The following is a 14,857-nucleotide window of genomic DNA, read 5'->3' as shown; positions in this document are numbered from 1 at the left end:
GTGTTTTTTTTTTTTTTTTTTTTTGCTATAGGGTGCATGTGCTCATCAGAAAGACAGAGAGAGACAGAGAGACAGAAAGTGAGAAATCACCCCCCCGGGGGGATGGCCACACCGCAATCCCTTCTCCTCCATTCTCCTCTCGGGATCTTGGGCGCACACGCACCTGGAGTGAGTTTAAGCCACCGGGTCCGGGACTCGAACCGTGGTCGACTACATGGGAGTCCAGCGACATAGCCATTACGCTAACTGCTGGTCCCAAGGCTATTATTCCCTAACTCGGACTATCCCACGTGAAGGAAAGATTTAAAGCAGAGCTTGCTTGGGTTTGGGCGTGTAGCCGTGGAGATCTGACATTCTTTCCCTTTCTTATTTCCAGGGACCCCCGGGTCTGAAAGGCAGTGAAGGCTACCTGGGGGAAGAGGGCATTGCTGTAAGTCGAGCTTTCTCACTCGCTTATTCCTGAGCACCTGTCCACACCTGAAATCCTCACCTCCACTGGGAGGGAGCTGGGAAAGGCCGGCTCCTGAGCTGCAGTCACGCGCAGAGCCTAGCCCTCGTCGTGCGGTACTGCTGTGGTCACCGTGGTTGCCGACTCTGACCCTTTGACTCCCCACTGACATCGCACAGCGAACTCACCACGGGAGACAGATCCCTCCCGTGGGCCCTTCCTGTCCACTTACAAAGGCCGACTGGCTGCATTGCTCACCGAGGGCCTCCTTGCCTTCTGTCCACCCACCCATCCACTCCTCCACCCTTCCTTTCATCGGCCCACCCATCCATACATTATTCAATGATCATACATGAAAAAACTTATTATCCCTGTCATTTACAATAATTTACTTGTTAATGCAGTCATTCATTCATTTTCACTTAATAAATATGTCTTAAATACCATGTGGCAGGCATAGTGCTAGACCCTAGGAATAAGAAAAATAAAATTAAAAATATGGTTTCTATCTCAGGAAAGGCAAATGAGAGAGCAGCGTTTCGAGTTGCTACACACAGGGTGTATCAGCGGCTGAAAGAGGTTCACGGTAGCCTGGCAGGAGTAACCAGCCTAGGGTACGGCCTCGGTGGGAGACAGAGGCTGAGAGAGGAGGCTGCAAACTCAGGGTCGTGCTTGGGCAAACCTTTGAGGGATGGGTGGGAGTTTCCCAGTAGAGTGTGCAGTGCAGAACATTCTGCTTACAGAGGGGACAGCGTGTGCGAGGGTAGGCCACCAAGGCAGATGGCATCTGTTTCCCAGGTGGCCCGGGGTCGGCTTGGCTGGAACCCAGGGTGAAAAGAGTAGGTTGCACATGGTCAGAAAGACCCAAGTTATTAACATGCGAACGCCCTGCAGAGGGTCGGCACTGCCTCTCCTGGTTCACGGGCAGCCGCTGGAGTGAGAGCCATGCAGGTGTTCAGAAAGCATGCTCAGGAGACCGAGGGACGATGAGAAGGCAGCAGTTACAGGCGAAAACCTTGCAAGAGAAAGCACAAGACAAAGAAATCCTGACCTTGGCTCGGGCAGTATGCAGAGACGTGTTAACGGGTTTGAAAGGAAGTCCCTTGGGGCCACTTGGGGAGAGACACCCCACCCAGGAGCGAGCATGTGGGAGCGAAAACCAAGGCTCTCTCCAGAACAGCTCTGATTTACCCCGTCTCTGTTTCATAACCGGGAACTCTGGGTCGCAAACCATGAGCAGCCACACATTTTTTTTCCAAAAAAATCTTGTCAAGTGTCCAAGGAAGATCCCATATTCCAAGAGAAAAAGTTCATCCGGAGACGTGCTCTTTTTCAGGGAGAAAGAGGAGCCCCAGGGCCGGTGGGAGAGCAAGGTACCAAGGGATGCCACGGTGCTCGAGGTCCTAAGGTGAGGGCGGCCGACCGCACACGAGTTCCTCCAGCATCGAGTCTGTCCTCCCGGACTAACGACCGCTGTCCTTTCTCCTTCCAGGGAACCCGGGGACTGACCGGACAGCAGGTACGGCACTAGACAGGCCCCGATCTGTCTCTGTTCCCGCACGCGAGATTGGTGACCAGTAGCTCACACGCCCAGGCTTCTGCTGACCCTTGTTCATTGCCATTTTGTTCTCTTTACTCCTGTCCCTGACTGCAGGCTATTTATATTACTCATTGACAGTTTCTATTACTGATTAATCTTTGCTATTGCCCAGGCTCAGCCTAACGAGGAGGGTAAACACAGAATGCAAAATGAGACTATTTTTATTTAGTGCCTGACCTTGTTCCACACGGATGCGATGTGGAAATTCGATTCACTTTTATCTTCTTAGGGAGAAGTCGGGGAGAGCGGAGTTGATGGATTAAACGGAGAACAGGTAGAGACTTCTCCTTGTACACAGAGACCTTCTGGAAATGTTTCCCTTTAAGAAAATGGGAGTTTGAATTCTTCCTTCTCTGTTTTTTAGGGTGAAAGTGGTCTTCCTGGGAGAAAAGGAGAAAAGGGAGATGACGGATCCCAGGTAGGGTTTCAGTGGGGGGCGACAGAACGGAACTAGGAGTCACAGGTGCAGGGCAGAAGAGCTGCCGGGGTGCATAGTCGGCGCTGCCACCAGCAGCCGTGACAGACGGCGTAAGCCTCCGTCACGCGAAGCGAGGGACAGCGCTGCGTCACGTGCCTGTGGCTCTGCTGAGCCTGTGCCTGCAGGCTGCCGGGGCTTCCTTCCATGTCTCGTTCTCCTGGGAGCAGGGGCTAGCCAGCCATGCTGCAGGGTCAGGTAGACACACAGAGAACAAGGGAAACGCACCGCGCCTCTTCAGGCGACGCTGGAACTCTTACAGTGACACCGTCATCTGTCTTGGCCAAATCAGTCAGAGGGCTGAACTCAGGGGAAGGGAATCTTCCAGCATTGGAAGTCACTGCAGGGTTGCGTGCTGAGAACAAGGTACAGGGGTGAGGGCAGGGGCGGCCACCGCAGTAGGAGCAGAGTGGAGCTGCCCTGGCTTGCTCAAGGCAGCACAGAGTGCACGCCACGCCTCCCCGGCTAGAACGACACCACCCGCTGCCACACTGCATGCCACACATCCCAGACACAACACACACCACCTGCTGCCACACTGCGTGCCACGCATCCCAGCTAGAACACACACCACCCACTGCCACACTGCGTGCCACGCATCCCCGACTAGAACACACACCACCCGCTGCCACGCTGCGTGCCAAGCATCCCAGCTAGAACACACACCACCCACAGCTAGAACACACACCACCCACTGCCACGCTGCGTGCCACATCCCCACTTAGAGCACACACCACCGGCTGCCACGCTGCCGTCAGCTGCCTTGTCTAGCTGTCGACCAGGACCAGTTGAGGCAGAAATTCACTAGCTGCCTGATGAGCCACCCCAAGCAAATTGCATCATCTTCCTGAACTTTGGCTGCCTCGTTACAAGAAAGGTAGAGGGAGCCAGCGAGCAGCATGGCAGCTGGGGCGTTAGACCATCACGTGGCTGACCATGGTTTGAGTACTGGATCTGGAAACCTGAAAATCATGCTGCACACGTGCATGCATGCCCACATCCTGAGGAGGACCAGAGAGAAGGGATTGCAGTATGGCCATTCCCCTGGGGGGGTTGTGATTTGTCATTTCCCTCTGTCTCCCCAGCAAACACAGATGCCCTTTGGCAAAAATCAATCAATAAGTAAATGAAAAGGTAACAATCAATTTCTGATTCCTAGAGTAGTTGTAGAAACTGAGTAAGACAACAGTGTGTCTGAACACCGAGTTTACCACTGTGGCAAATAACTGAGTTCATTATTATTTACAAATTGCCTAAGACTATTTTTTGATGGTTCCTCTTTCCAGTTTAAAAATAACCTTAATAGAAAAACATTTAATTATTCAAACCAGGGAGGAGGTAAACTCTTTGTTTCTATGAATTGTATTAAAAATTCTCATCTTGTTCTTATTCTGGTTTGTGCTAACTTTAGGGAAGCCCGGGACAGAGAGGGACTTCTGGTGACCGTGGAGCCACGGGCCTGCGAGGAGACCCTGTAAGTCCTGGCTGGGTGGGCTGTGAGCCACAGCGGGGCTCCCTTTCCGGCTCCCTTCAGCATTTCTACAGACAGAGACATGTCCGCTTGGAGGTGCTACGATAGCATCCTGCATTGAAAACGTCACGGGCACTTTTTATGTTCAGACTTTAGAAGCAGGTACCGTGTGCTCAGGCCTCCTCGTACGCTACGTGAGTGTGCAGTGGAGAGCCCGTGCGTGTCGTTTGTAAATGTCTTTTTTGAGAACACATTTGTAGAATGATTCTTGTGCTCCAGGGCTAGGAAGGAATCCCAGTCCACTCTGTAATCTCCCTTGCGAGTGCCTTGGAGTATGGACAGACGGGGAGAAACAAAGCCCTCTCTCGTTGTTCTCCTGCTCTCCAAGAGTCTTTCTCAGTTGAGAGTTTCCGTCTCATTTCCTAGACCCAAGCCAGTTAGGTGCCATCAGGAAGAACTGATGTCGTAAGGCTGCCTGCCCTCCCGGGAGCACCACCCGGTGTCGGTGTGATGGGCATCTGGGAAGAGGACAACGCCGAGTCCAGGGGAGGCAGGACGGCAGGCGTTCACCATCGAGCCCACACCAGACACGTCTCTAACGCTTGAATGAGTTAGGACTCAGGTTCATTTTCTAACATTCACTGAACTTTGTTTTAAACTGCAACATTTATCAGAAAGTGTGTCATTTAAATGCACAGATTGAGAAAGGTGTACCCCCAGATAAGGGAATTGGTCATGACTGGCACCCCAGAAACCCCCTTCACACGTCCGAGTCACTACCCACCCACCCCCAGGGTAATCACTCCTAGCATCATAAAGGACCTATTTTACTTGTTGAACTTCTATACATGATGCAATCGCGTGGTGTCTCGTCCTCTGTTTCCGGTTATTTTGCTCAGTCTTACGTGAGACTCACCTGTGCTGAGTGACCACGGGTCGTTCAGTCCTCACACACCGTTCCACCACGTGACTGCCGTGGCTTACGTGCCCATCCTGCCACTTGGGCTGTTCCCAGTTGCTGTCACAACGGTGCTGCTGTGACTGTCCGCGTGCTTGCCTTCCGGTGCTTTGTATGTTAGGTATGTACTTTAGGAGTTGGTTTCCGGGTCACGATGTTTATGCCTACACTCAGCTCTAGTCTTCAGAGCCAAGCAGGTCTCTAGGAAGTTTATACTGGCTCACGTTCCCACCAGCAATGCAAGAAGGCAGTATACAAAGGTCCAATTGGCTCGGTTTTATAGAAACCGACTGTGCTAAGTGCTGACGAGGATGTGGGACCACTGGGAATCTCATGAGACTCCGTCTTCACCACCACTCCCTCTGGTATACAAGGTGCTGGCCAGAGAACAGTCGGGTGCAATATGTGGGGAATCCGTGCATAGTTTTTTCTTTTTCTTCTTTTAAAGTGCCAGAAGATGCATGTGCTCACACAAGAGAGAGAGAGAGAGAGAGAGAGAGAGAGCGAGAGCGACCATACCCTCAGTGGGACGTTGCTCACACTGCAGTCCCTTCTCCGCCATCTTTGCACCCTGTTGCAATCTGAGCCACATCGTGCACATTCACCACCATGTTCTTTAAGACACCAGGGCCAGACTCAAACCTTGGCTGGCCACATGGGAATCCAGATCCATTAACCACTAGACCCTATAGTTTTTTCCTTAAAACTCATTTTCTATGAACTTCTTAAAGATCCTCTTGCACTAGCAAATATAAGCACTAGGTGTGCAGTGAAGATAACTTTCTTTTAAAAGCAGAGGAATTTTCCCGTTAAGACAAATTGTTTACTAAGTGACATCTTCCAGTAAGAGTCTGAGGACCGGAGCGTTTTCAAGCAACTGCAGAGTACCTCATTCTGAACTACCCACAGGTAATTCAGGCATGCTAGATCGGGGCCAGAGGCTGCAGTGCTGTCACACTGGAGACACCTGGGGAAGTTGTCCTTTTGCATCTTGGGAGCTCCCTGAGTGTGCCGAGTGTGAACACGTGCACACTGTCACCCAGGCCAGCTGAGACTCGGGGTACATCATGACATAAAGACCCTGTAGGTAGGGAGTGCCTATCTCTCTGTCTCTTTAGCTCTGTCTCTGGATAGCTCATGGAAGGAATGAGTAAGTTGACTAATAAATAAATAAATAGTAGTTCAAATACAAACATATTTCAATAGGCTATATATCATGACCAAAAATTCATTTGAGTATTGCCCAAATTGCCATTGACTTTGATTAGAATTTCCCCTAAATTTATAAAGTCTATAATCTGCTATGGATTATGTAGCTATATAACGTTTAAAAATATTTAAATAGTATAAAATTATTTTTATTTTTTAAAAGTGCTCTTTGAATTCAAGATGGCTGAAAATTCAACCTACTAGAGCTTTTCTGCAAAGCGATGCTTCTTTGAAGTGTAACAATTCTTCCTGCCCACATGGGACTAAAGCAGGGAACTTCAAAAAATTTGTTTAAAAAAAGAAAGTATGAATTTATTTTGTTGCAAAAAAATGAAATCCATACATAGTTTTTTTCATAATATGTATTCTGCCTAAGAGTTTTGAAGACCCTTTGCATATCTTAATTCTCAGACAACTCTCCGTATTTTTTTGTCTGTAGTTTCGTGGGTTAATTTTTCGGGAAGACTCTGAGAGAGCAAGATTGCTAGAAGAAATAGTGCACATGCATGATTAGATTAATCGTTCTGATCACAGGGAAGCCTGTTCAGCCATTTGGAATGTCCCTGTTTGACCAGGGAGTTTTTTTAATGTCGTGTGATGTTGGGGAGAAACTGGGCAGAATCCTTCGTCTAATCTATAGGAGCTAGTGAAGTTCATCATCCCACTATTCATTATTATTTTTAGGAGCCCATGTTTAGTCATAAACTTGTGTTAGACGATGTTCCTTTGTCCGGGTGCATAACGATAAAAAGATTAAGCTAGCTCACACTCACAGTGGCCAAGCAACTTGTGTATGTGCAGTCTGGACCGTTCTTTGCGGTAAACTGAGTTGGTATGTGATTCCTCCTGTCATCTCTTCAACTGAATGGCTTCGAGCTGAACTTCAGCGAAGGGCCGATGTGTCCACGGAATGAAATCCTGGACTTTACATTACTTTCCTTTTCCTTACCTTGTTCACCAAAATGCAAATTTTTGGGGGGACGGGGAGAGGCTTTTGCTATAGGGCGCGTGCGCTCGCCAGACAGAGACAGAGAGACAGAAAGAGAGAAATCACCCCCCAGGGGGCGTGTCCACACCACAATCCCTTCTCCTCCATTCTCCTCTCAGGATCTTGGGCACGCATGCACATGCGCCTGGCGTGAGTCTTAAGCCACCAGGTCCGGGACTCAAACCATGGTCGGCTACATGGGAGTCCAGCGACATAGCCATTATGCTAACTGCTGGTCCCCAAAATGCAAACTTTTAATATGGTAATTTATGTACACCCTTCTCAGAGAACTTAAGAGACAAATATTTAAATTCGAGAGGGGAAAAGAAGATATACAACCCTTGGTTTCGGTCAGTGGAGGAGAAGCGATCTCTCTTGTGCACTTCAGTGCACTCAGTCATTTGAACAACTCCAAGCCCACCTTCTCCTCCGCAGTGCCCCGTAAGCTCTGCAAGCGCAGATGCTGTCTCTTTAGGAAGTGTACTAAGTGTCTGGAGCAATGCTCTGTCCCCGTGGGCGATCCTAAGTTACTTACTGGCGGATGGAGGTAACCTGGGCTGCTATCGGCGGAACAGAACTGCAGCGGCACCCAGCAGGACTAGCTCGTCCCGTCCCGTCCCCGTCCCTGACCTGCTGGAGCATTGACTGGATTGACTGGCTGAACTGACTGGCTCGGCATCACAAAGACAGGGCCTGTGTGAGGTCCGCACTCTCTGTTTTAATCTGTTTTTCTGTTGCTATAACTGAAAACCACAGACTGGATACTTTATAAAGAATAAAGGTTTATTTAACTCATGGCGCTGAAGGTCCACGGCCGAGAGGCTGCATCTTGGAGGGTTTTCTTGCTGGTGGGGACTCTGCAGAGTCCCCGTGGTGGTGTATGCCATCACATGGCAAAAGGGCGAGAGCACGTGTCAGCTCTGGGCACCCCCTATCTTCTTGTAAAGCCACCGTGTCAGGTCATGGGACTCCACGCTGGTGACCTTACTGAATCCTAACCACCTCCCAGAGTCCCACCTCTTAACACCAGGGTCAGCTCCAGGCACCCCCTGTCTTCTTGTAAGGCCAACGTGTCGGGTCATGGGGCACCACCCTGGTGACCTTACTGAATCCTAACCACCTCCCAGAGTCCCACCTCTTAACACCAGAGTCAGGTGAGGTGTCCACCTTTGGAATGCCGTCACGATGGGAACCAAATTTCAGCCTGAGAATGTGGGGGGACACATGGCACTACCCCGTTAGACACTTTCAGTGTGCAGGGCCAGGCAATGGCACAGCAGTAATGCAGCTGGACTCGCGTGGGAAGCCCATGAGGACCCAGTAGGGGGTTCCTGTCACTCTGTTCTCTCTGTCCCTCTCAGGGAAGAAGGAAAGCTGGGGCCCAGACAGTGGCATAGCAGTTAAGTTCGGTGCTCTGCAGGGCAGCCCTCCACGGGAAGGTTCCCAGTTCGGCTCTGGAGAGCCACGTGTAGACCACGTACCCGTGTGTCCATGGTGTAGCTGGCTGAGGTCTGAGCGCAGGTCCCAGCGTGGAGCCCAGCTGGGGTGAGCATGTGCTCTCTCTCTCTCACACTAAAGGGAGAGAGAAAGCAGAAACTGAAAAGGAGGGGAAGCTTTCAGGTTGACCTAAGGTTATAGCCCACCACGTACCTGTTTTCGCTGAGCCCCTGTTAGAATACTGGCTTTAATATTGAGAAAACCTCGATATTCAAGGGTTCCGTGAAAGCCAGAGAGGTAGGTGTGAGCACATGAGGGTGGCATGAGGGGCGGCCAGGTGTCTGGGGAGAGAGCGAGGGAGCGGCAGGCGGCCCTCGGCGTCGGTCAGCGTATGTCACCGTGGTGGGGTTCAGTACAGGTGTGTGTCTTCTCCCAAGGGTAGGCGAGAGTCAAATCTTCCAACTCGTAGCTGTAAATTTGTCTAGGCCCCGAGAAAAGGAGGACAAGTGAAGAGAAAGGTGGCAGTGCAGAAGGGGCACCTCTAGACCCGGGAGAGAGGAGTCACGTGCACGAGCCGCGTCAGCCTGCTGTGCTTCCTGTGGCCGACTCTGCTTTCTCTCTCTCCCACACCCCTCTTCAGTCTTCGCCCTTGTTCTGATCATGCTAAGCATAGAAGGAAAGGAACACTCTTACCTGCATTTGCAATTGAAAAATGATTTATTATTATTATTTATACAGTCGAGCATTTGCAATTTAAAAGTGATTTATTATTATTATTTATACAGTCAATTGCTACACATCACTTAGATTGTAAACAGAATTTTTTATTTTTTATTAAATTTATTTACTTACATTCATTCACTGTGCATCATTACAGTATACGCAGTGAGATTTTCCACCCGGAGTGCACTGTATGTTGGCTCAATCAAGCGCATCAACTTACATGTTATCGTCAACAAACAACTGTCCATTTCTCGTTTCTTGTATGTTTTGCTTTCTTTTCCATCCTTGATTCCCTGTCTCTTACCCTCTGCCATCTCCCACTCTCCTCCCACACTGTCTCTGGTATCTGTTTGCTTTCTAGACTTTTCCCCCCACATTTCATTGAGCCACTAAAGATCTTAATTAATCTAAATATTTTCATAGCAAGCACAGCTGATATATACATTTCCTTGAACACAAGTCCACCTTTAGGCATGAGACTCAGTGAGTAGAATGAACGTAAAGAATTCACCCAGCGTGATCTGGACCTCAGACCAGTGCAGCTGGGAACACTGTACACGCCCTCACCCACGGGCAGTAAACTGCTTCTGTGTCCCACAAAGCATTGGAAATTGGGACCTCTTTCTGCTTCCCAATGGATTGGACCTCTCTCGTGACCTTTCTGAGGGAAAGCTAAACATGCCGTGTGTGTATTTCTAAAAGAAGTGTTCAAAACCTCTTCACTTCTCTCTTTATTCTCTGTTTCTCAGGGAGTTCCTGGATTTGACAACAGTGTAGAAGGACCCAGGGGCTCGAAAGGAGGGCACGGAAGGCAGGTAATCACGTGGGCACTGGAGCATGAACTTGTCAGATGACAACGCAGAGCTGTGAGGCTCGCGTTCGTGAGAGCATGTGAAGCCCTGATAAAGAGTTTGCAGTCCGAGTGGACGTACTCGGTGCAGAAAACTCATTAGCAAAAAGACCTCTTCTTTTCTTATCCACCACTTTGGGACTCAGGGTAATTTTTATTTTCCTTTCTATTTGGGCTGGCCCTCTCCGGGCTAGATGGCTTGTGGCGAGCTTCGGAGACCCACCGTGGGGGCATGTTGGGGACGGTTTATTTGACTGCTCTGTGACGTGTACCTCCAACACGTGAGACAGCACTGCCAAGCAGACGAAGCCTGTCGCTGCATTGTGTCCTTCGCCCTCATTCCCCGTGGCGGTGCGATTCAGGACTGTGGAAGTCAACACCACCTTCCAAGAGGAGGCGGCTCTCACTGACGCGCATCCATCCCTCCTCTAGGAGCAGCCGTGTCAGTGCCGTGTTGTCACATGTCTGTCTGCTTCCCTGACAGGGTAGAAGAGGCTGGCCAGGGCCCCCTGGATCACCGGGCTCCAGAAGAAAGACGGTAAGAGCCCTCCCACCCGAGGAGACCCACTGCTCCAGAGTCTTGTACAGTGGCGAGAATGTGACCATGTGACCGTGGGGTGGGCAGGACAGTCCTGCTGGGGCTCATTACCTCGGGAAAGCAAGCTGGGGCCATCTCTCAGAGCAGGGTGGCAGCAGGTTGGGGGAGCCACTGCAATGGTTGTAAGGCCAACGTGTCGGGTCATGGGGCACCACCCTGGTGACCTTACTGAATCCTAACCACCTCCCAGAGTCCCACCTCTTAACACCAGAGTCAGGTGAGGTGTCCACCTTTGGAATGCCGTCACGATGGGAACCAAATTTCAGCCTGAGAATGTGGGGGGACACATGGCACTACCCCGTTAGACACTTTCAGTGTGCAGGGCCAGGCAATGGCACAGCAGTAATGCAGCTGGACTCGCGTGGGAAGCCCATGAGGACCCAGTAGGGGGTTCCTGTCACTCTGTTCTCTCTGTCCCTCTCAGGGAAGAAGGAAAGCTGGGGCCCAGACAGTGGCATAGCAGTTAAGTTCGGTGCTCTGCAGGGCAGCCCTCCACGGGAAGGTTCCCAGTTCGGCTCTGGAGAGCCACGTGTAGACCACGTACCCGTGTGTCCATGGTGTAGCTGGCTGAGGTCTGAGCGCAGGTCCCAGCGTGGAGCCCAGCTGGGGTGAGCATGTGCTCTCTCTCTCTCACACTAAAGGGAGAGAGAAAGCAGAAACTGAAAAGGAGGGGAAGCTTTCAGGTTGACCTAAGGTTATAGCCCACCACGTACCTGTTTTCGCTGAGCCCCTGTTAGAATACTGGCTTTAATATTGAGAAAACCTCGATATTCAAGGGTTCCGTGAAAGCCAGAGAGGTAGGTGTGAGCACATGAGGGTGGCATGAGGGGCGGCCAGGTGTCTGGGGAGAGAGCGAGGGAGCGGCAGGCGGCCCTCGGCGTCGGTCAGCGTATGTCACCGTGGTGGGGTTCAGTACAGGTGTGTGTCTTCTCCCAAGGGTAGGCGAGAGTCAAATCTTCCAACTCGTAGCTGTAAATTTGTCTAGGCCCCGAGAAAAGGAGGACAAGTGAAGAGAAAGGAGGCAGTGCAGAAGGGGCACCTCTAGACCCGGGAGAGAGGAGTCACGTGCACGAGCCGCGTCAGCCTGCTGTGCTTCCTGTGGCCGACTCTGCTTTCTCTCTCTCCCACACCCCTCTTCAGTCTTCGCCCTTGTTCTGATCATGCTAAGCATAGAAGGAAAGGAACACTCTTACGAGCATTTGCAATTTAAAAGTGATTTATTATTATTATTTATACAGTCAATTGCTCCACATCACTTAGATTGTAAACAGAATTTTTTATTTTTTATTAAATTTATTTACTTACATTCATTCACTGTGCATCATTACAGTATACGCAGTGAGATTTTCCACCCGGAGTGCACTGTATGTTGGCTCAATCAAGCGCATCAACTTACATGTTATCGTCAACAAACAACTGTCCATTTCTCGTTTCTTGTATGTTTTGCTTTCTTTTCCATCCTTGATTCCCTGTCTCTTACCCTCTGCCATCTCCCACTCTCCTCCCACACTGTCTCTGGTATCTGTTTGCTTTCTAGACTTTTCCCCCCACATTTCATTGAGCCACTAAAGATCTTAATTAATCTAAATATTTTCATAGCAAGCACAGCTGATATATACATTTCCTTGAACACAAGTCCACCTTTAGGCATGAGACTCAGTGAGTAGAATGAACGTAAAGAATTCACCCAGCGTGATCTGGACCTCAGACCAGTGCAGCTGGGAACACTGTACACGCCCTCACCCACGGGCAGTAAACTGCTTCTGTGTCCCACAAAGCATTGGAAATTGGGACCTCTTTCTGCTTCCCAATGGATTGGACCTCTCTCGTGACCTTTCTGAGGGAAAGCTAAACATGCCGTGTGTGTATTTCTAAAAGAAGTGTTCAAAACCTCTTCACTTCTCTCTTTATTCTCTGTTTCTCAGGGAGTTCCTGGATTTGACAACAGTGTAGAAGGACCCAGGGGCTCGAAAGGAGGGCACGGAAGGCAGGTAATCACGTGGGCACTGGAGCATGAACTTGTCAGATGACAACGCAGAGCTGTGAGGCTCGCGTTCGTGAGAGCATGTGAAGCCCTGATAAAGAGTTTGCAGTCCGAGTGGACGTACTCGGTGCAGAAAACTCATTAGCAAAAAGACCTCTTCTTTTCTTATCCACCACTTTGGGACTCAGGGTAATTTTTATTTTCCTTTCTATTTGGGCTGGCCCTCTCCGGGCTAGATGGCTTGTGGCGAGCTTCGGAGACCCACCGTGGGGGCATGTTGGGGACGGTTTATTTGACTGCTCTGTGACGTGTACCTCCAACACGTGAGACAGCACTGCCAAGCAGACGAAGCCTGTCGCTGCATTGTGTCCTTCGCCCTCATTCCCCGTGGCGGTGCGATTCAGGACTGTGGAAGTCAACACCACCTTCCAAGAGGAGGCGGCTCTCACTGACGCGCATCCATCCCTCCTCTAGGAGCAGCCGTGTCAGTGCCGTGTTGTCACATGTCTGTCTGCTTCCCTGACAGGGTAGAAGAGGCTGGCCAGGGCCCCCTGGATCACCGGGCTCCAGAAGAAAGACGGTAAGAGCCCTCCCACCCGAGGAGACCCACTGCTCCAGAGTCTTGTACAGTGGCGAGAATGTGACCATGTGACCGTGGGGTGGGCAGGACAGTCCTGCTGGGGCTCATTACCTCGGGAAAGCAAGCTGGGGCCATCTCTCAGAGCAGGGTGGCAGCAGGTTGGGGGAGCCACTGAAATGGAAAGGAAGGAGCTGGGGTGAGGACAGTGGCTGTCAGGAGGGGAACTTGGCACAGAGAACAAGAGGCCGTCAACTAGGGCGGGTGGTCACAGCCCAGCCACTGCAGGCTGACCAGGCCGGCTGCTTCCCATCCGAGCTCCAGCCCTTGCCGGACCATGTGATGAGTAAGAAAGGCTGGCAGGTGGGGCGGGAGTGGGCAGCAGGTGGCATGGTGGAGGGGGGACTAGACGCCACAGGACAAACTCTGCTGTGGATCCAGGCCAGTGGCTTGAAAATCACATCAGATGTGTGTTCATGCACCCCAAGGTCCTGAGAGGAGAGGGCTGGGATTGTGGCATGGCCATTCCCCGGGGGTTAGGGGGCATTTCTGTTTCTCGCTCTCTCCTGTGAGTACATGTGTCCCATGGCAAAAAAAAAGGGAAAAAACAAGAAAGAAAAAACAAAAGTCAGCCCTGGCGTAGGCATGTCTGGGATTGAAATTAAGTCAATTGTTTATGGAGCCCTTTAGGGGTTGGTTTGTTTATGTTCTTTTATTTCTGTTTACTTGTTTTTGTCATTTCCTATTGAGTACTTTCTTAAAATTTCTGTATTTGCTAGATAAAATGCAGAGATGATAAAAAACGTCTTTATCCAATAGGAAGAAATAACTTCACCACACAATACTTAGAAGCTCGTATTAGGGTCTAAGGTAGATCTGTCTCGTTTCATTTTGCAACCGATTCTTCTCATTCTCTATCTAGTTATCCACTCCTCCACCTTCTTCCACCGCCTCTCCCCCAAAACGTATAGAAGGTTTAAAATCGAGCACGGATTACAAACCAGGTCGGTGCGCTGCGTGGTTACAGAGCGCGTTTTCCGAGATCACAGAGCCGGCTATTGTACCCATCGGGAAAAGTCTCTGTATCTTGGAGCACACCCATTCCTTTGCAAAGCAGTGAAAATGGAAATAAGAACAGACGTTTAAAACATACAGACCCGTATGCAGATAAAGAAATACAGTTGCTGCTCGTTGCACTTTCTGAAAGGGCGTAGCCTGCTTACATACCCCTGGAAAATATTTTCAACTTAAAGAATCTCAGCCAGGAAACCCTGGCATGTGAGGAGGTACTGCTATTGTTTCACAGTGGCTGGAGCCTCCCTAGAGGCTGATGGAGTCCCATCTGTGTTATTAACGTCACGCAGCTCCTGAGAGGCATGGCCATTGGGGTTTTAGACTCAGCAGTGTCATTTGGGAATAGAAGTAGGACTCCCAGTTAAAGATGGCAAGGCGGAAGTGCTTTCTGACTATTCTTCAGTGCAGCTCACCAAAACAACGGAAGAGGTCATAAAAATAATAATAACCACAACTTCCACCACA

At 50.3% G+C, this 14,857-nt stretch overlaps 1 protein-coding gene across 1 annotated transcript in view; it reads left to right on the top strand.

The window, feature by feature from the left end:
* The window catches only part of COL6A6 (collagen type VI alpha 6 chain), a 115,865-nt gene that overhangs the window by 30,585 nt on the left and 70,423 nt on the right, over positions 1-14,857 (top strand). The window contains exons 12-19 of the mRNA XM_006158514.3: positions 377-430; positions 1,785-1,856; positions 1,941-1,967; positions 2,278-2,322; positions 2,413-2,466; positions 3,935-3,997; positions 10,059-10,124; positions 10,644-10,697. Of these exons, the coding sequence (XP_006158576.1) occupies positions 377-430; positions 1,785-1,856; positions 1,941-1,967; positions 2,278-2,322; positions 2,413-2,466; positions 3,935-3,997; positions 10,059-10,124; positions 10,644-10,697 (435 nt within the window). The remainder of the gene's footprint in view (positions 1-376; positions 431-1,784; positions 1,857-1,940; positions 1,968-2,277; positions 2,323-2,412; positions 2,467-3,934; positions 3,998-10,058; positions 10,125-10,643; positions 10,698-14,857) is intronic.

Source organism: Tupaia chinensis, unplaced genomic scaffold (assembly GCF_000334495.1).
Source record: "Tupaia chinensis unplaced genomic scaffold, TupChi_1.0 Scaffold000601_1, whole genome shotgun sequence".
Classification (NCBI taxonomy): domain Eukaryota; kingdom Metazoa; phylum Chordata; class Mammalia; order Scandentia; family Tupaiidae; genus Tupaia; species Tupaia belangeri.
This window is presented reverse-complemented; position numbering and strand designations above follow the sequence as displayed.